The 20,683-nt window shown below is 40.0% G+C and overlaps 1 protein-coding gene across 1 annotated transcript; it reads left to right on the top strand.

The window, feature by feature from the left end:
* Positions 1-710: 710 nt before the first annotated feature.
* Positions 711-12,716, top strand: LOC131191068 (alpha-1-antitrypsin-like). The gene is made up of 5 exons (XM_058168820.1): positions 711-741; positions 3,802-4,431; positions 5,789-6,056; positions 9,266-9,413; positions 12,449-12,716. The coding sequence occupies exons 2-5, from the start codon at positions 3,819-3,821 to the stop codon at positions 12,638-12,640; spliced, it is 1,221 nt and encodes a 406-aa protein (XP_058024803.1). The 5' UTR covers positions 711-741; positions 3,802-3,818; the 3' UTR covers positions 12,641-12,716.
* Positions 12,717-20,683: the final 7,967 nt, after the last annotated feature.

Raw genomic sequence — 20,683 nt, 5'->3', positions numbered from 1 at the left:
AAGCTCAGTTTGTATGAACATGCCCTGCAGATTATGTCCAGAAAAGGGAATCTGTCTGTCTGTCTGTCTATTATCTAGTTAGCTAGATCATCTATTTCTTTCTTTCTTTCTTTCTTTCTTTCTTTCTTTCTTTCTTTCTTTCTTTCTTTCTTTGTATCTATCTATCTATCTATCTATCTACCTATCTATCTATCTAATTTCTGTCTAATTTCTATGCTTGCCCATCTCAAGCAAGTAATCCTGGGCCACAAACAAACATAAAACAGTTTAAAACAATTGTGTGTAATAAAAATTAAATCTATATGGCTGCTGAGAAAAAGCCATCACAGATATTAATTGTAGCCAGGAAACAGGAGCCTTCACATCCTCAGGGTCCCAGGACGGGGGAACAATGCCAGGTCTTCAAGGACTTACAAAAGGCTAATAGGACAGGGTGGTCCCTGATCCTAACTATTTAATCACCTATTAGACAAAGCATATGTACCTAATTTTTGAAAGCCATAGCTATCACCAAACAACATTAAATGAGTTCCTGAACTTTTCATTTATATCAATTGCTGAAAAAGCCTTTTTTGTTTGTTTGCCAATTTTTAGGCAATGATTAAAATAGACATGTTTGCACACCTTTGGTTAATGCTTACGTGAGTATTTCCACACCATTCTGCAATCTGATGTGTATAAATAGCAGAAGAAAAATGACAAGAGACCTATTTGAATGAATGAAAGTTCTCCATATATACAGTGAGTAATCTCATGGGGTACAGGTGTGGGTTTAAAGTCACTGCATAAAGCTTGTTTGTCTTTTCATGTAGTTTACAAAGTTTATGAAGTTGAAGAGACTTCTAATGTTATAAGTGTAGTAATCATGCTTATAATTTGTATTCCTATATTTAGAATTCTATAAAACAGCATTTTATTTGCTTATACCATTTCACTACAATAAATACGTGCATTAACTGAAAAGAAAATATTATTTAAAAAGAAGCAAGAAAAAGAGTGAATAGATTTCAAATTTGCATAAATCATTATATGAGGTATATGTGGAGAATGTGTGTGTGAGAGAGAGAGAGAGAGAGAGAAAGAGAGAGAGACTCTTAGGATACAAAAAAAATAATGCAATTTTCATTGTAATGTAAATTTAAGCTCTGAACTGATATATGTAGAGGAATGCAGATTAACTAATTATTTACATGGGAAAGTGGCAGAGAAAATAAATATTTATTTAATACATTTTACATCCTAAGTCTATATTAAAAACAAAGAAGTGTAGAACTTTATATATTAAAATGTTAATAAAGACTAGAACAGATGCATTTACATATTAAAAGATTTTATATAAAACTTAAAATTACAGTTAAGAAGACAGGAGAAAAAACTATTTTCATTTGGCAAAATATAAATACAGAATCTAAAGCAGGGGTAGACAACTATGGCAACTTTATGAACTGTGGACTTCCACTCCCATAATTCCTGAGCTATCATACCTTTGCTGGTTCAAGAATTATGGGAGTGGAAGTCCACAGTTCATAAAGTTGCCATAGTTGCCCACCTCTGGTCTAAAGTACTCTGCAATATGTAAAGTTTAAGTGAGGGGAAGATGACCAATGGCAGGTTTTGTGTGGGCTTCTTCAGAGAGAAGTGCTAAAGAATGCTAAAATGAATCCCTTTCCTATTCCAGCCTGCCATTAAACCTTTGCATGAGCTGAGATAAACTTGTAGTCCTAGCAATTCATAGAAAGCAAGATAGCATTTTTTTTTTTTGCAAGGCAGGAAGTTTTACTTTAGGTACAGTATAAGATTTTCTTTCTAAGTCAAGTTCTCCCTCTTCTCATTTTTTTGCATTACCTACCTCAAAACTTTGGAAATTGACTCTCTTGATTTTCAGCAATCACGTGCTAAATTTGAGAAATCCCCAAGGGCTACAAAATAAAAGGGAAGGAACTCAGGGGTGAGACAGACTTTCACACCCTATGGCCATGATGGAAAACCTGTGGCATGCATGCCACAGGTGCCCTGAGGAGCCATATCTGTGGGCTCATGAGCTTTGCCCTAGCTCAGCTCCAGCATACATGCGTGCACCAGCCAGCTGATTTTTGGGCTGTCCAGACCCACTGGAATTCAGGAAACAGGTCATTTCTGGCCTCCGGAGGGCCTCTGGGGCGGTGGGGAAGACCGTTTTTGCCCTCCCCAGGCTCCAAGAAAGCCTCTGGAGTCTGGGAAGGGCAAAATATGGGCCTACTGGGCCCACCATGCCATTGAGTGCCAAAAGCGGGGGGAGCACGGGGCGGGTCATGAGGGGGATTGAATTATGGGTGTGGGCATGCACATGTGCGATCTCCCCATGCTCACGTATTCAAATTATGTTTATACTTTTATCTGTTATCTTATACATGCTTGACAAATAAATAAATAAATAAAATAATAAAGATAAGATACAGAAAGGTAATAGGGAGAACAAGTTTGCATAGAGAATGGCAATTGTATAGGCCCTTTCATTTGGAGTTGAAGCTCAGGCCTTCTTTCTCATCACCTATCCGTAAGGTATATAAGTGGACCAAATATAGGTGTAGATTCAGCATCTGATAAATTGTGAGATGCACTCAGAAAGCATGGGTGCCCATATGCAGCATTCATCAGAAAAGGTCAGGGCTTTGTCCAGGTGGCCAACTGCCATTTCTCTTGAATCGAATATGTGTTCTGATCACTGCCTGGAATTGAATCTCATTGATCTAAAAGGCGCTTTTCCTTTAACTGTAATTGTCCTGTTTAGGATTTAATTTTTTAAAAAAATCCTTGAATGCCCTTTCACTTTTAAAGAAGTCCATTAAAAGAAAAGGAAAGGGAATATTTCCTTTAAAAAAACCCCACAACAACCAGAGATATGATAGCAGATTGTTAAAATTCTATTCGTCACTCAAATCTGCAGCAATGTGAATACATTTGGTCCTGTGGCACTGAGCATTCCATATTTTATTGGTAACAAATTTTATAACGATTAAATATAAGGTTTACATTTTATTACCAGTAGACGTTTTTTTTAAAAAAATGAACGACAGGTTTTAAAAAACTCAGCCCAATCTACAGTATTACAACAAATTCAGACCCTCCTAATCCAAAATGAATGAATCTCAGAGGCCTAACTGATGTCCCAAAGGTGCTTTTCAAAAGGCAACTGGCCTTGCTTGGTTTTCTCATTGAAAATATTTTGTTGTGAAGAAGCTTCTTGGATGAAAAACAAAAAGTTTTCAAGGGAAAAAAACAAAGAAGGCCAGTTGCCTTTTGAAAAGCACCGTTGGGACAACCACGACCTGGATGATTGAGAATCTCCACAGACATTTACTAAAGCTGATGTATTTGCATGTCATTGTGTGAGGAAGTGCTTATGGTTGTTATTCTTAATATATAGGAAGGATATGGTTTTTCCAGAGTCAACATGGATTATTTATACCTTTGAATGCTAGATGTTACCAATATATATATATGGTAGCCTTCACCTTTAATTCCTCCTACAAGTAGCTAGGTATATATTGTACTACAGATTGGTTACACATAATTAGCTCAATAATGTACCAAAAATGGTCATGACTATAACATGACATGGGTTTGAAATAAGTAGGGCATTAACTTATATTACCACATTCTTGACTTGAAAAAAAAAACAATTTATCATCAACGTCCTTTCATGCTGACCTTCAGCTAGAAGCCAAAGTACCCATAAAACTGTAACTGAAAAAGGTGCTTTACAAACACAGTTTATAATAAAATAAAATCCTTCTTCTTTATCCCTATTTTCCTTTGCAGAATAAATTATCGGCAAGATGAACAGAATCATTCATCTGTCTTTGGCCTTAATAGTGTTTTCCCTCGTCAGCCACGGCCACCATGATGTCGATCATCACCATGATCATCATGACCCCAAAGCTGCTATCAAAATCCAGCGCAATGTTGCTGATTTTGCAACTGAATTCTACAAATTACTGGCGGCAAGATCACATGAAGAGAACATTGTTTTCTCACCCTGCAGCATTTTTATATTGCTTTCAGTTCTGTTATTAGGAACAGAATCAAACACCCATGCAGAGATTTTAAATGGCCTTGGTTTTAACTTGACACACATTCAAGAAGATGAGATCCACCAGGGGGCCCATGAACTTCTCCATCAGCTCAAACACTCAGAGAATGATTACAAGCTGGATATTGGACAGGGCCTGTTTTTAAAGGAAGACATAGAACCATTGCAGAAATTTATAGATAAGATTAAGGAATTCTATGATGCAGAAATCCAAGCCACAAAGTTTCAGGAACCAAGAGAAGCTGAAAAACAGATCAATGGTTACATAAAGGAAAAAACACATGGGAAAATTGCAGAACTAGTCAAGGATCTTGACCCAGAAACTGTCTTTGTTCTCACAAACTACATATTCTTTAAAGGTAACCTTCATAGAGATAAGAGATGATTCCTTCACTAAAGGAAATACCCAAAGATGCTATTTGAGACTTTGTAAAGCTTTTTAAATTTAGTGAAAGAGGGGTGGAATTGCTCCAATTCAGAAAAGAAAACATACTTTCTAATCAATACAAATACATATACTAAAAAAACTAGCCCAGTAGAAAAAAATTAAGTATATTCTTTAGCTCTCATATAACTTCACTACTGGGGGCTTTATGAAACAGAAACTATATACTGTTTGTAACTACATTACATGGTTTTTCACTTCTGTGGAACTATTTTAGGAATGGTGGTTCCAGTTTTTTAAAAGCACCTAAGAAGAAGGCGTCATACCCAAAGTGGCGTAACTGTTATCTCAGATGAGTGAGTTATTCATAAAACTGGATTATACAGTACATGCCACTAAAATGCACCCTTGCAGAGTTTAAAAACAACAAAAAGAGAAATGGACTAATTGTCCTAGATAATTCTGCTTGATATAAGATCACAGGCTGCACATCTCTCTAGCAGTGGGCTCCTGGGGGCTCGGCAGGGTTCGGGCGATCCTCTAGCCAAGGATTGCTGGGGTTTGGTGAACCCGCAAATGCCACCCCTGGCTGGCCACACCTACCTGCCCCTCCCACCCCACCCCACCCAGGAATCTCCACACAGCCTGTTCAGCATTCCTGGTAAGTGCAGGGGCCGTGTGGAGGGCTTGGGAGGGCAAAAAACGGGCCTACTGGAGGTTTTGGAAGTCAAGAAACAGGCCTCCTTCCAGCCTCCGGAGGGCTTCTGGACTCCGGGAGAAGCAGTTTTTGCCATCCCAGAGGCTTGAGGAAAGCCTCCAAAGCCTGGGGAAGGGGAAAAATGCCCCCTCCCCGCCATGGGGCAGGCGGTTGTCTAAGCCACGCCCACCATGGCCACGCCCACCCAGCAACAGAGCCACGAACCTGTTGCTAAAGGATCTGAAGCCCACCCCTGCATCACTCTATCTGAATAAAGTCCATAGGGCTGTGCAGTACTTAGAATGGGTGCTTTATCTTCAACCAAGATTGAAGTGAAATGTATCATGAAAGAAGGTCCACGGCCATTTTCTTCTGACAGCAATACAGCAGCTGCATTGCTTCACTGACTAAACAGCATTTGCTGCAGATGTGCAGAAATCGGTCCCAGCTTTGCAAGTGCTGGTCACCATAAGCAAATGAATCCAGAGCATTTTACTAGTTAAATTATACCCCCCACCCCCGCTTTGCCTTGGTAAAGAAGATCATAGCATCTTCCTGAGGGTGAGCCTAATTCACCTCAAGCAGGTTTGATATTCTTATCCAAATATACTGTGGTCTTTTTTGTTCTCTTTAGGCAACTGGAAGACTCCTTTTGAGTCAGAGTTCACAAGGGAAGAGGACTTCTTTGTGGATCACAACACAACTGTCAAAGTCCAAATGATGCACAGGACCGGTTGGTTTTACTCCTATTATGATAGGCAGCTGTCTTGCACAGTAGTGCGGATTGACTACAATGGTACAGCCACCACATTTTTTGTTTTGCCTGATCCTAAAAAAGAGAAGGAATTGGATGAGGCTCTGTCAGTGGATACTCTGACAAAATGGGCAAAAAATGCACACAGGTAACATTTCTTTTTACTGCTTCTATATTTCTCCATAGTTAGTATATTCTTAAAGGATAACTAAAAACAATTTAGTGTCCATGCATACTGTGCTATGCTCTTTCAAAAGGTTCTTGGTATTGCCCCTTATGTATTAGAGTGGAAGATTTGCTCATTAGTTCTTAATCATATTAATAATTATTCTTCCTTCCTGTTGTTTCATGTTACTTCATCCCTTTGCAAAAAAGCTCCAGACATGCCACTCAGAGATTGATATGTCCCTGTGGAAAATTCTGCACCATTGTTCTAAGTGGTGAAAGAGTATCCTAGAGGACTGAATGATGGTAGAAGGGGGAGGTCTTTGGTGAGGAGATGCCAAAGAAGTTTCACACCACCACGAACAAAGCAGAGGGCAATGGCTCCCTATCTCCTCTACATAAAAAATATAAATATACATTTGCTCAGGTCACATTTGGCCTTACAATGTTGTGCTTGATCCCTTCATAATACTTCGATACTCCACTTGTTTGTTGCAATCTCTTCAGTTTTATTCCTGTTTCTTAATTAATCTCAGGTAGGCCAGCATCTGGGTCTGCCATAGAGGTAAAATTCTGCAAGATGTTGAGTGTGGCATCACGTTAGAAAAGTGGTGGGGCTTTGACACTTGATGTGGTTACCATCATGAAAAGAAGGACTAGGGGAGACATGATAGCAGTGTTCCAATATCTCAGGGGTTGCCACAAAGAAGAGGGAGTCAAACTATTCTCCAATGCACCTGAGGGTAGAACAAAAAGCAATGGGTGGAAACTAATCAAGGAGAGAAGCAACCTAGAACTAAGTAGAAATTTCCTTGACAGTTAGAACAATTAATCGGTGGAACAACTTGCCTGCAGAAGTTGTAAATGCTCCAACATTGGAAATTTTAAAGAAAATGTTGGATAGCCATTTGTCTGAAATGGTGTAGGGTTTCCTGCCTGGGCAGGGGGTTGGACTAGAAGACCTCCAAGGTCCCTTCCAACTCTGATATTATTATTATTATTATCTTGTAGATTTTGATGTTCCATGCAGACACTGCAAATTAATTCCCTTTCCCAGATCAAATAAATCACCTGAAACTGGATTAAAACAACAATCTGAATCAAGTCAACAGTTCAAATTAGAGGTAGTACTCACTTGCTGATCATAATTTGGACCAGCAATGCTATTGTAAAGTGGAACATCAGACTGTGCTCCATTCATCAATTCCAACTGCAGCTATTAATCTAGTCAGTTTATGACTATGACTCCTGCCAGCTTCCCCATTGACTTTTTTTTTTGGAAGCTGGCTATGAAGGTTGCAAGTGACAATCACATGACCACAGGATAAATCATTCCGCCCACGGTTGCTTGTTTAAGCAATCTTTCTACACTGTGACAGAGGGAGAGGGATCACACAAGAAATCTCTTTAAGCCAGCTTTCTAAAAGCTTTGTGGACCAGCGGGGAGAGGGGGAAGGGATGGTTCTGCATGAGTGGTGGGCAAGCACACCCAGTTCCATTTGCGCAAGCAGTGGCACGTATGCCGTCAGCTTGAACAAATGGAGTTGTGTGTATCTGCTCGCCCACCACATATATATGCACTGACCCGCCACTTCCACGGCTGGGTTCCAAATGGGCCACAGTCTGGTACTGGGCTGCAGCCCAGGGGTTGGGGACGCCTGCTTTAGGCAATCAGCAGACATGTTGATACAGACAGCCCTCCTATACTAACTACCTTGGACAGGGATAGTGGAAATACAACAGTAATAAACAGTGGTTAAAAAAAATCGTTTCTTACCAATGCACATATACCCAAATTTCTCTGCCTGACCACAATGCACACCAGAACAAGAGTAACTGAATAAAATCAGTACCTACCATATTTATTGGAGTATAAGAGGCTCCAGACTATAAGTGCTGAAAACAAGAAAAAGAAATCTGTGTCTGCCTCCCAGCAATTTTGCCTCATTGCAGCAAACAGCAAACAGCCTGCTTTACTTTCATTTTCATTTTCATCATAGCCTGATTAGCACAAGGAAAAAAAAACTGCTCCCAGCAATTACCTCCTTGCAGCAAGCAGCAGAGGCCAGTGCAAAATCCTGTAGCTGAGAGCAAAACAGCTGAGAGTTGGGAGGCCGATCCAATCAACTTGTGCTAATTAGGCTGTGCTGAAGCTGAAATGGGCTGTTTCTTCTTGCTGCTTGCTGCAAGGAGGTAAATTGCTGGGAGGCAGAGGCCAAAGGATGGGGGCCAGTGGGTAGCTGGGGCTGCATTTGGTGTATAAGATGCACCCAAATTTTCACCCCCTTTTAGGGGGGAAAAAGGTGCGTCTTATACTCCAAAAAATACGGTACCTGTAATGCAGTTAGCACTGCAATTGAGCCCAAAATTTCTGCTCCTAAGCGAAGTGCTGAGTTTTGCCACATTTTATGACATTTTTTGCCACAGTTGTTAAGTGACTCAGTGCAATTGTTACGTTAGTAACATTGTCGTTAAGTGGATCTCACTTCCCCATAAAATTTGTTAGTCAGAAATTAGCAAAAGATGATCACTTGACTCCAGGACAGGGTAAGTGTCATAAATATGAGATAATTGCTAAGTATCTGAAGTACCTGACCATGGGGATGCTATAATGGTCATAAGTGTGGAAAACAAACATATGGCTTTTTTCTGTACCATTGTAATTTTGAATGGTCACTAAACAAATTGTTACAACTCGAGGACTACCTGTATTAGCTATCAGATGAAATTTCTTCAGGCTTGCTGGAACTAACTGATGTCATGGAAATGAAACTTGTGTTTTATTTTGGGCTGATATGTTTTTTTTTTAATTTATTTATTTATTTATGGAATTTTGTTTGCTTGACCTTCTTATAGGTTGATGTTTTAATTTAGTTTTAAACCACCTAGAATCACGCAGGGTCAGGCAGCCTATAAATTCATTCATTCAATCAGTCAGTCAATCAATCAAGAATGATATTTATTTTGACAATAGCGCCTGTGGGTTCCAGTCAAATATTTTAAACAGATTCATAATGGATGTTATGATAGCAACTAATATCAAGGATTTCTCTGCTAAAAGTCCAGCTTCCATATGACAATGATGGCTTTATTATGTATGTTTTGTTTGGGTTCGTTTTACTGATTTTAGTAAATATTTCTGGGCATACTTTGTGATGTCTAGATTGAAATTGTCTTTTTGCCTTTCTGAAGGGGTACAGCTATGGTCTCCATCCCCAAGTTTGGTATTTCAGCCACGTACAGCTTAAAGGAACCCCTCTCCCAGATTGGTATCACTGAAATCTTTACTAATCATGCCAATCTCACTGGAGTCACTGGGCAGCCTTTGAAACTGTCTAAAGTAAGTAAAACTTTTATATTGTTTGCATCATTTCAGGCAGGATTTCAGCAAGATGGATGCATATTTCACAGCAGCAATGTTAATGGTCATTAATGATATATATGAACACCCTTGAAAAAAGGACTTTCCTGTCGTGTCCCACTCCTCCTCTGACAGCCGGGTCTGGGAAGTCTGTATCAAGCATGGCCACAAAGCCTCTGCAGCTTTGCCAAATTCCTGTCAGAGTTCTCAGGGCAGGCAGGAATCCAAGGTGTGACTTCAGCAACCAGATGAGACTTTGCTTGACTCAAGGAATGCCAAAAAGCAGATCCTTTATATAGGCCATGGGGTGTGGCTCCATGACTCAGCACTTATCCAGGCCTGCCCCTCCCTTCCTTTTGCTGACGTTGCCTCTCCATTCTCCGGAAGTGGGGATCCGTACACTGTGTCTTTCCATCCTCCTGCTCTGCTGCCGGCACTTCTAGCACGTGGCTGGCTTCTTGCTCACACGCTGTAGGAGGGAGGTTTGTTTGCTCATTCTGTCCGGGCATGGTGCCAGGGCTGGGGACTGGAGGCATGCCAGACCATTCTTCTTCACTATCAGTCTCTGGCTCAGATAGCAGGTGATGGGAGGGGCCCGGCTGAGGAGAGGAGAGGGGGCGAGGCACAACATTTCCCTTCCAATTGCTGTTTTGTAAACAACATGTGTGCTTCAGATTATCTTTCTAATTGTTCATCATTACAAAAAGGATAAAGATTGAGATGGCAGCTTATTCATGCTCAGCTTTTCTTCAGACTAACTCCTCAAGAAAAGCACTGGCCAACTTAGAAAGATGTATCTGTCTTTACCCTGAAAATCCCAGGAATATGACAGGGAAAGTGAAATGGACTTTTTAACAAATATACAGAAAAAAATGGTAACAATTAAGTGTATAGAGCAGGAATTGCAGCAACTGCAACATATCTAAGGGGAGAAATCCAGTGTGTTTGGATGCATTCCATCTATTTCTCCTGTGGTTATAAAAAGGATTTGCTAGACTAAGAAATTGAAGGGAAAAATGAACTACAATATACATAAACAGCAAACTTGCCTGACCTATCCATATTTGCAGAGAACTAAAGCTTTCACTACCAGTTCCCTTCCCAAACTTTGGTCACTAGCCACAGTCATCCCAATCTTCAAAAAAGGAGACCCCAGCTTAGTCGAAAATTACAGACCAATCTCTCTGTGCTGCATCACCTGCAAAGTCATGGAATCAATCATCAACCAATCCATTATCTCACACTTCGAAACAAACAACCTACTCTCTAATAGACAATTTGGTTTCAGGAAAAAATTATCATGCAACTTACAACTTCTCCACTGTAAAAACATATGGACTACAAATCTTGATCAAGGCAAAACAATAGATGCAATCTACATAGACTTCTGCAAAGGTTTTGACTCAGTAGTACATGATAAACTTCTCCTAAAACTAATATCCTATGGCATCTCAGGACCCCTTCACAAATGGATATCTGCTTTTCTGTCTAAGAGACAACAAGTGGTCAAAATTGGCAATGCTTTATCAAATCCTGTTCCTGTCAAGAGTGGCGTTCCTCAAGGCAGTGTTCTTGGACCAACACTCTTCATACTATACATTAATGATCTCTGTGACCATATCTCAAGTAATTGTGTTCTCTTTGCTGACGATGTCAAACTATTTAACACCACAGACAATACATCTACCATTCAAAAAGACCTTGATCATCCAACCGCTTGGTCTAAAACTTGGCAACTCCAAATCTCAACCAGCTAGTGCTCAGTCTTACATATTGGAAAAAAGAACCCAAACACTAAGTACATACTTGATGGACATTACCTTATAGATGACCCCCATCCCATTAAAGACCTTGGAGTTTTCATATCAAATGATCTATGTGCCAAAGCCCACTGCAACTACATAGCAAAAAAAGCTCTAAGAGTTGTAAACCTAATCTTGCGTAGCTTCTTTTCCAAAAACACTACACTACTAACCAGAGCATATAAAACATTTGCTAGACCAATTCTAGAATACAGCTCGCCTGTCTGGAACCCTCAGCACATTTCTGACATCAATACAATTGAACGTGTCCAGAAATATTTTACAAGAAGAGTTCTCCATTCCTCTGAAAACAACAAAATACCTTATCCCACCAGACTTGAAATCCTAGGCTTAGAAAACTTGGAACTCCATCGCCTTCAACAAGACCTAAGTTTAACTCATAGAATCATCTATTATAATGTCCTTCCTGTTAAAGACTACTTCAGTTTTAATTGCAATAATACAAGAGCAACCAATAGATTTAAACTTAATGTTAACCGCTTTAATCTAGATTGCAGAAAATATGACTTCTGTAACAGAATCATCAGTGCTTGGAACACTTTACCTGACTCTGTGGTCTCTTCCCATAATCCCAAAAGCTTTAACCAAAAACTTTCTAATATTGACCTCACCCCATTCCTAAAAGGACCATAAGGGGCGTGCATAAGAGCACAAACGTGCCTACCATTCCTGTCCTATTGTTTTTCTTTTTCTTCTTCTTCATATATATATATATATATATATATATATATATATATATATATATATATATATATATATATATATATATATATATATATATGCTTATACCTCCTAATATTTACTCATATATATGTTTATATACTATATAATCTTTTTGTATGATACTTATATATTGTTGTGACAAAATAAATAAATAAATAAATAAATAAATTGATCATGGTCGCTACACAATTCCAGTTGATGAAATACATAGTTTTGCACAGCACAAAATCTATCTAAAACTTCTGTTTGAAAGGACAGAACACAGAACTGTGGAGATCCAATTTAACAATGCAAGAAACTCAGTTCTGCGTCTGCAAAGGCTCTGGGCAATTTGATTTTGGAAGTTGGAAATAGTGTCTAGAATGGCTATTTTAATCTTCAGTTTATCAGACAGTGTAACAAGTTGTCATCGTTTCTGAAATTCTTTTTCTATGCCAAAATTTGAATGTTTTCTTCCTTTCTTCTCAGATTACCCACAAAGCTGTGTTGACTGTTGATGAAACTGGAGCTGAGGCAGCAGGAGCTACTGCTGCAGAAGCAATTCCTATGTCCTTGCCACCAGACTATAGATTTAACCATCCTTTTCTAATCTTCATTTTTGATTCAACGGTCAATACTACGTTATTTGTGGCCAAGATAAAAAACCCAACACAGCCGTAAACAATAGCAAAACTCCAGAGTGTATTGGATTTTGAATACAGTTCAACAATAAAATATTATTGGAACATGAATTTCAACGAAAGAGGGATTTGGTGTTTTTTGTTTTTGTTTTTTTGCAAAGGAAAGTTAACAAACCTATTGGTTCTTGTGAATCCTCATATGAAATGAAATGGTTTGTAAATAGAAAAGAAAATAAATGGGGAAGTGCTCAGGTGGATTGTCTGTAGACTGATGATAAAACTGAGTAAAATAGTTCCAAAATATAAAAAGATACATTTCCTTTGATACTCAAGATTAACTAGGCCAGGGGTGTCAAACCGGATCTGGCCCATGGGGACTTTAATACTGGAAATAGGAAATATTTAAGACTGGAAATATCAAAGGACCAGCTTGTAGTGCCTCTTGCAGCCAAAATGGGCCATGGAGGGGGGGGGCCTGTTCCGTTTTTGGCTTCCACTGCCTCCTGCAGCACTCTGCCGGCCCGTTTTCAGCTGTCCGAGTGCTGCTGGAGGACTAGATTGGACTGGAATAAAATTATACAGTCTCATGTAAGTGTCTGATCTGGATAGAAAACAGGCAACATCCTATGTTAATACTACAGTTTAATGCCAGATTTTACATACTGTAGGTCCATTTAATCTACAATCAGCGATCTATAATTGACAACCATTTCTATTTACTATCCTGGAAATTTACCTCTGCTGTTAGATCTTGTATTATCATGTTATTCATGCTATTGTATTTTTTATTATTAAAAAATAAATTTTATTATTAATTGAATAATAAAAATACAATAGTATAAATAGCCTTTCTGCCTGGAAAAGCAATTTACTATTAATCAATGGGGTATAAACTTAGAAATAAAAAATTTAGTGGAGTATGAAAAATAAGTAATAAATGTTTGCCAGTAATATCTAGTAGAAGAGATAGGAAAATGGTTATAGTAAAGAACTATGGAAAGAAAGACGAGAAGGAGAAATATGCCTCTTGAATTTGTGTCAAACGCCCGCCACCCCATCCATGCCCACCATGACCATGCCCACCCCCGGCCACACACACACACACCCTGGCCCTCCAAGGTCAAACACAACCCTGATGTGGTCCTCAATGAAATCAAGTTTGACACCCCTGAACTAGGCCATTTATCAAATGCCATCAGTGCCCTTCCACTTTTTGTTTTAACTAATGTAGCAAAGAAACTCAATTTTCTCTGTCTTCATCATTTGTTGGGCATCCCAATACAACAAATTATTTTAAATTGGACAAACCTGGGATGTGGCTCACCAGAAGTACTTTCAAAAGGATTTTCTTATTTTCTCAGGAGAGCCTTTTAGGATGAAACTGGGAATGCAGAATTTCCATAAGACAGAGTAGCATGCCGTCCTAAAGAACCTGTGCAGAACATGGATGGGCAATCTGCAATCTGCAATTTTTGGTTGGCACCTCTCTCATTTTCTAACATCATACCATCAAAACATTGCAATTGATTTTAGTCTAATTAATTAACTGCATGCCATCAAGTCACTGTCGACTTTAGAATCCTACAGATAGTTTGTTTCAATGGTAGGTTTTACTCTTCAATATTTATTCATCCTTTTCTAATCTTCATTTTTGATTCAACAGTCAATACTACGTTATTTGTGGCCAAGATAAAAAACCCAACACAGCCGTAAACAATAGCAAAACTCCAGAGTGTATTGGATTTTGAATACAGTTCAACAATAAAATATTATTGGAACATGAATTTCAACGAAAGAGGGATTTGGTGTTTTTTGTTTTTGTTTTTTTGCAAAGGAAAGTTAACAAACCTATTGATTCTTGTGAATCCTCATATGAAATGAAATGGTTTGTAAATAGAAAAGAAAATAAATGGGGGAGTGCTCAGGTGGATTGTCTGTAGACTGATGATAAAACTGAGTAAAATAGTTCCAAAATATAAAAAGATACATTTCCTTTGATACTCAAGATTAACTAGGCCAGGGGTGTCAAACCGGATCTGGCCCATGGGGACTTTAATACTGGAAATAGGAAATATTTAAGACTGGAAATATCAAAGGACCAGCTTGTAGTGCCTCTTGCAGCCAAAATGGGCCATGGAGGTGGGGGGCTGTTCCGTTTTTGGCTTCCACTGCCTCCTGCAGCACTCTGCCGGCCCGTTTTCAGCTGTCCGAGTGCTGCTGGAGGACTAGATTGGACTGGAATAAAATTATACAGTCTCATGTAAGTGTCTGATCTGGATAGAAAACAAGCAACATCCTATGTTAATACTACAGTTTAATGCCAGATTTTACATACTGTAGGTCCATTTAATCTACAATCAGCGATCTATAATTGACAACCATTTCTATTTACTATCCTGGAAATTTACCTCTGCTGTTAGATCTTGTATTATCATGTTATTCATGCTATTGTATTTTTTATTATTAATTGAATAATAAAAATACAATAGTATAAATAACTTTTCTGCCTGGAAAAGCAATTTACTATTAATCAATGGGGTATAAACTTAGAAATAAAAAATTTAGTGGAGTATGAAAAATAAGTAATAAATGTTTGCCAGTAATATCTAGTAGAAGAGATAGGAAAATGGTTATAGTAAAGAACTATGGAAAGAAAGACGAGAAGGAGAAATATGCCTCTTGAATTTGTGTCAAACGCCCGCCACCCCATCCATGCCCACCATGACCATGCCCACCCCCGGCCACACACACACACACCCTGGCCCTCCAAGGTCAAACACAACCCTGATGTGGTCCTCAATGAAATCAAGTTTGACACCCCTGAACTAGGCCATTTATCAAATGCCATCAGTGCCCTTCCACTTTTTGTTTTAACTAATGTAGCAAAGAAACTCAATTTTCTCTGTCTTCATCATTTGTTGGGCATCCCAATACAACAAATTATTTTAAATTGGACAAACCTGGGATGTGGCTCACCAGAAGTAATTTCAAAAGGATTTTCTTATTTTCTCAGGAGAGCCTTTTAGGATGAAACTGGGAATGCAGAATTTCCATAAGACAGAGTAGCATGCCGTCCTAAAGAACCTGTGCAGAACATGGATGGGCAATCTGCAATCTGCAATTTTTGGTTGGCACCTCTCTCATCTTCTAACATCATACCATCAAAACATTGCAATTGATTTTAGTCTAATTAATTAACTGCATGCCATCAAGTCACTGTCGACTTTTAGAATCCTACAGATAGTTCTTCCCCACGACAATCTGTCCGTTGTCTGATTGTTTGGATGTTTCAATGGTAGGTTTTACTCTTCAATATTTATTCATTGTATTCTATAACATTTATTTTTATTGCCCAGTATAATATGTTGATGCAGTAGAATATTATAACATAGCAATAGCAATAGCACTTAGACTTATAGGCTTCACAGTGTTTTAACTAAGTGGTTTACAGTCAGTATATTGCCTCCAACAATCTGGATCCTCGTTTTTACCCACCTCGGAAGGATGGGTCAGCCTGGTGAGATTCGATATGCCAAACTTCAGCAGAAGTAGCCTGTAGTACTCCACTGTGCCACCGCGGCTCTTTATATATAACATAAAGTTATAATATAACATTATATTATAACATAGCTAGCTATAATATTCTATAGCTCTATATACACCCCTGTATGTTACAAGGGTGTCAAACTCAATTTCATTGAGGGCCACATCAGGGTTGTAGTTGACCTTGGGGAGCTGGGTGAGCGTAGCTGGGTGGGATCAGGGGAGGTGCCTGTGGTGGCCGGGGTGGGGCTGGGGGGAATCTAGTGGAGGAAGACCAAGGTAAGCACCAAACTCTTGTCCACCCAAGGAGCCTTGCTGTCCCTCTCAGGCCATGGGGAAGACCCCCTGACAAAAGCACAGGCTGCCCAGAGCACTGGGCAGTAGAAGGCAAGCACCCAGCCCAGCCTTTCAACTCCCAGGGCACTGGGACCCCACAGTCCAGCCCCACTTCCCCAAGGGGGCAGGTGGCTGTGCTTACCTCCTTCTCGAGGCTGCTGCTGCTGTGCTCGCTCTTTTTGCCCAGGTTGCTCATGGTGTGTATGGGAGGGCTAAGTGTGTGGGTCAGAGGGAGGCCCACACCCTCTCCATGCGAGGAGACCTGGCCTTGTAACCAAAGCATCCTCAGCGATAGGATGGGAGACCACCAGGAAAGGTCAGGAAGAGCGGAAAAGGGAAAAGCAAAAGGGAAGCGGGGCTGCTGGTGGCCAAGTGCTAAGGCAGGACTTTCCTCAGACCTTCCTACTCTCTTATTATAATCTCCTTCCTCCCTCCCTCTTTCCCTTTTCTTCTTTTTTCCTTAACTCTTCATTTTCCTTTCTTTCTTTCTTCTTTCTTCCCCTCTTTTCTTCTTTTTCCTTCCTTGCTCTCTTCTCCTCTTTCCTTCTTTCTTCTTTGTCCTTCCTGTTTCCCTTTCTCTTTTCCTGTCCCTTCTCGGATGCTCAAATGCAAAAGGGAAAACATTTCTCAGTGCCTCCTTGTCTTGTGATCAAATGCCATTTTTGCTAGTAGTTTGTAGCCTCTTAACAGACTGAGAACAAACCAGACACAGTTTATCCCATGGTTGCATTTAGTGGGAACATCCACAGACAACAGTACAGCAAGACTGTCAAAATGGTGGCTGTGATAGTTAATCAGAGCTCCTCTGTTTTTTATGTGCAACAGCTTTACCATTTAGGAACAGAGGTAATATGATGACCGGGAGTATGGCACAGAGATAACACAGGCAGCTTTCCCCAAACACTCCCACGTTTCTGGCAAGTTCAAAAAAGAGCAAAATCATGACAAACACCCACATACCTCTCAAGCAGTGCCCAGCTGGCCTGGCCTGGGGCTGAGGCTGCAGGGGCCGTTCCTTTTGCTGTCTCCAGGGCAGCTGTGGGGGCCAGATCTACCCACATCGCAGGCCGGATTTGGCCCATGGGCCTTGAGTTTGACACCTCTGATATATTACAAGATTCTGTGAGCCTATTCATTTTTCAATATATCATTGTATAAATACTCAGGAGAAGTTTACAATTTGCTCTCTAGAATATGTTAAATTCTTCTTAATTGTTTTGGAAAACAGCTATAGAGTATAATATTGAATGCTAAAAAGAGCATTTGCTTTAATGCTTTAAAACTGCCTTGCAACTAGTTTAACAGAAGATTATAATAACCAATATTTAAAATTAGAATCATTGGAAAAATAAGGTCCTATTTGGCTGGTAAAAAAAACCCCAGTAAAATATTGACCTCAACTCATTCCTAAGAGGTCTGTAAGGGGCGTACATAAGAGCACCAGGGTGCCGTCGACCAAACAATGTCGGTTGGCGGCCCCCAGGGGGAGGGCCTTCTCTGTGGCAGCACCGGCTCTATGGAACGAGCTGCCTCCGAGGTTACGACAACTCCCCGACCTCCGGGCCTTCAAACGTGAACTGAAGACTTTATTATTTCATCGTGCGGGACTATCCTAAGAAATATTTTATTGTAAGAAATATTTTATTGTAATTTTAAACGGGTTTTAAATTGGTCTTTGACCGTTTTAGTTGTTTTGGCCATTAAATATTTGGTTTTAATTTGTTTTTAAAATATTGTTATTTATATGTATATTTTAATATGGCTGTAAACCGCCCTGAGTCCTTCGGGAGAAGGGCGGTATAGGAATTCAATTATAAATAAATAAATAAAAAAATTGCAGAATCAACCACTAGTTGGTTTAGGCAGGTGTAATTGCAAATGGGCTCAAGAATGATAAGGGGGGGAAAAGAGGAGGAGAATGGCATCGAGATAGCATCAAGATAAAGTCATAGTGAGTATTGTTGGCATTGTCTAAACAGAGAATTTTGAACTTCCAGAGAAATGTGAATTGATGGTGACTGTTACTATCTCCTTGGTTCCCCCCTCCCCCCATGGGCTACTTTTCTGTCCTAGATATTCACTGATTAAATAAAAAATTCTTCCTTTGAGTTGAGCTCAAATTCTGGACACATCTATATCCTTTTCTTAGCAATAATTCAGATGTGATGTGACTTTGCACTGACTTCTGGGAGATTTTCTTGATTCCCCAATTCAGGACCAGTCCTTGCCTACATAGGGAATGGCCCACTAACCAAGGCTGAACTTCTTTAGTTTTCAAGACCAGGCCAACTTTCTGCAAACTTTCAATGTTTGATTGAACAAAATATACTTACGTTATTGAGAAAGAATTCCAGTGTCATCAAGATAGGAGAATTGGTAGTGACCAGAGGTGGTATTCACTTACTTTCGTTACCGGTTCGCAAAGGTGACCACATGCCCATGGTTCACTTCGCTCACATGGGCCATCTCCATGCATGTGAAAGCCCTTCCGTGCATGCACAGGCACAGCCTCCACTACCGGTTCGCGCAAACCGGATAGAACTGGTTGAATACCACCACTGGTAGTGATACGTTCAAGAATGTATCTTGTAGAGCCATGATGGCGAACCTATGGCACGCATGCCACAGGTGGCACATGGAGCCATATCTATGGGCACGTGAGTGTTGCCCTAGCTCAGTTCCAGAGCGCATACACATGCCGGCCAGCTGATTTTTAGGCCTTCTGGGCCCACCGGAAGTCGGGAAATGAGCCTTTTCCGGCCACCAGGGAGGGAGGCCATTTTCGCCCTCCCCAGGATCCAAGAAAGCCTCTGGAGCCTGGGGAGGGCAAAAAACGGGTCAACGAGGCCCACTGGTAACCTTTTTACCATTGTGTGCCAAAAGCGGTGGGAGCGTGGGGTGGGTTGCACGCGCATGCGTGGGGTGTGTGGGGGCATTGAATTATGGGTGTGGCACATGCGTGCATGACCCCCCTGCGCTCCCCCTGCTTTTGGCACACGATACCAAAAAGGTTAGCCATCGCTGTTGTAGAGGATCATGTTCTCGCTGACAATGCCATTGATCCTGATAACTGGCTACTGATTCCAACATCAGAGGCCATAATGTTCTTGATATGGGCTGCTATACGTCCTGAGTAGCAGGGAAGCACTGCTCTCCGTTTCTCTTATGAACTAGTCAGGCCACTATTTGAGGTAAATACTCCCACGCCCCTTTCACATTTTTAAATTAGGGAAAGTACTGTTTGTGGAATTCTAATGCATAAACTTTCAGCTTGCAAGTGCATACTTGTTCTTTTTTATCCTCCAACCCACTTTCATATCTTCAAAATCTACCATTGCAACATATTGTATTAATAGAGTAATTATACATTCAAACAAGCGCTTTTGCATCTGTGGCAACATTGCACCACACAATTGCATGTATGTAGCAGCCACACCCAGAGAAATGTTTGTAAAATTAAAAAAAAAATCTTTTAACTTTGAACGTTTGTTTTTGGTATCGAGGTTGCTCTGTGCACCCTCAGGATTGTTGTATTCTCTTCAGGGAGAGTTGTATTTTCTTTGCAGACCCTTGGAAAAGTGAAAGCATCTTTTTTCTTCTTTTTTAATTCCAGAAAAGCTGCCCCAGTGTTTCAGCCCCACCCAGGAACATAGGAAAAGAGCAGGGGGAACTGCTCTAAGATGTGGCCTCTGAGCCTTTTTCTTCCTCTCTCTCTTGGTGGCCCTGTGGGAAGAAAAGGGTGAAGGTCAGATGGCATGAGACAGCCATGTTTCCACATTCTTGAACAGAAAAAAACAACTATATACAGTATCGTCAAGATCCTTTCACGTCAGCCTTCAGATAGAAGCCAAAATACCCAGAAGACTATAACTCCTTGACTTGAATATGTGTTCTGATCAAAGCTAACTAAGTAATGTCTTAAATTCACTTTCATTAATCTAAAAGGCATTTTTCCTCTAATTCTAATTGCCTAGTTAGGATTTTTAAAAAAACTTGAACAATCTTCCATTTTTAAAGAAGCCCATTAAAAGAAAAGGAATATTTTCCTTAAAAAAACAACTGCATAAAGATATCTTTGTGATTTTTTTAAACTATATAAGTAAAGGTAAAGGTTCCCCTCGCACATACGTGCTAGTTGTTCCCGACTCTAGGGGGCATTGCTCATCTCCGTTTCAAAGCCAAATAGCCAGCACTGTTAGAAGAC

Source organism: Ahaetulla prasina, chromosome 1 (assembly GCF_028640845.1).
Source record: "Ahaetulla prasina isolate Xishuangbanna chromosome 1, ASM2864084v1, whole genome shotgun sequence".
Classification (NCBI taxonomy): Eukaryota; Metazoa; Chordata; class Lepidosauria; order Squamata; family Colubridae; genus Ahaetulla; species Ahaetulla prasina.
This window is presented reverse-complemented; position numbering and strand designations above follow the sequence as displayed.

Bases quoted from the DNA above. Each gene is read 5' to 3' on its own strand.
- LOC131191068 (XM_058168820.1), top strand. From the start codon at position 3,819: ATGAACAGAATCATTCATCTGTCTTTGGCCTTAATAGTGTTTTCCCTC. The intron at 4,432-5,788 runs GTAACCTTCATA...TGTTCTCTTTAG, and splicing joins AAACTACATATTCTTTAAAG to GCAACTGGAAGACTCCTTTT. The intron at 9,414-12,448 runs GTAAGTAAAACT...CTTTCTTCTCAG, and splicing joins AGCCTTTGAAACTGTCTAAA to ATTACCCACAAAGCTGTGTT.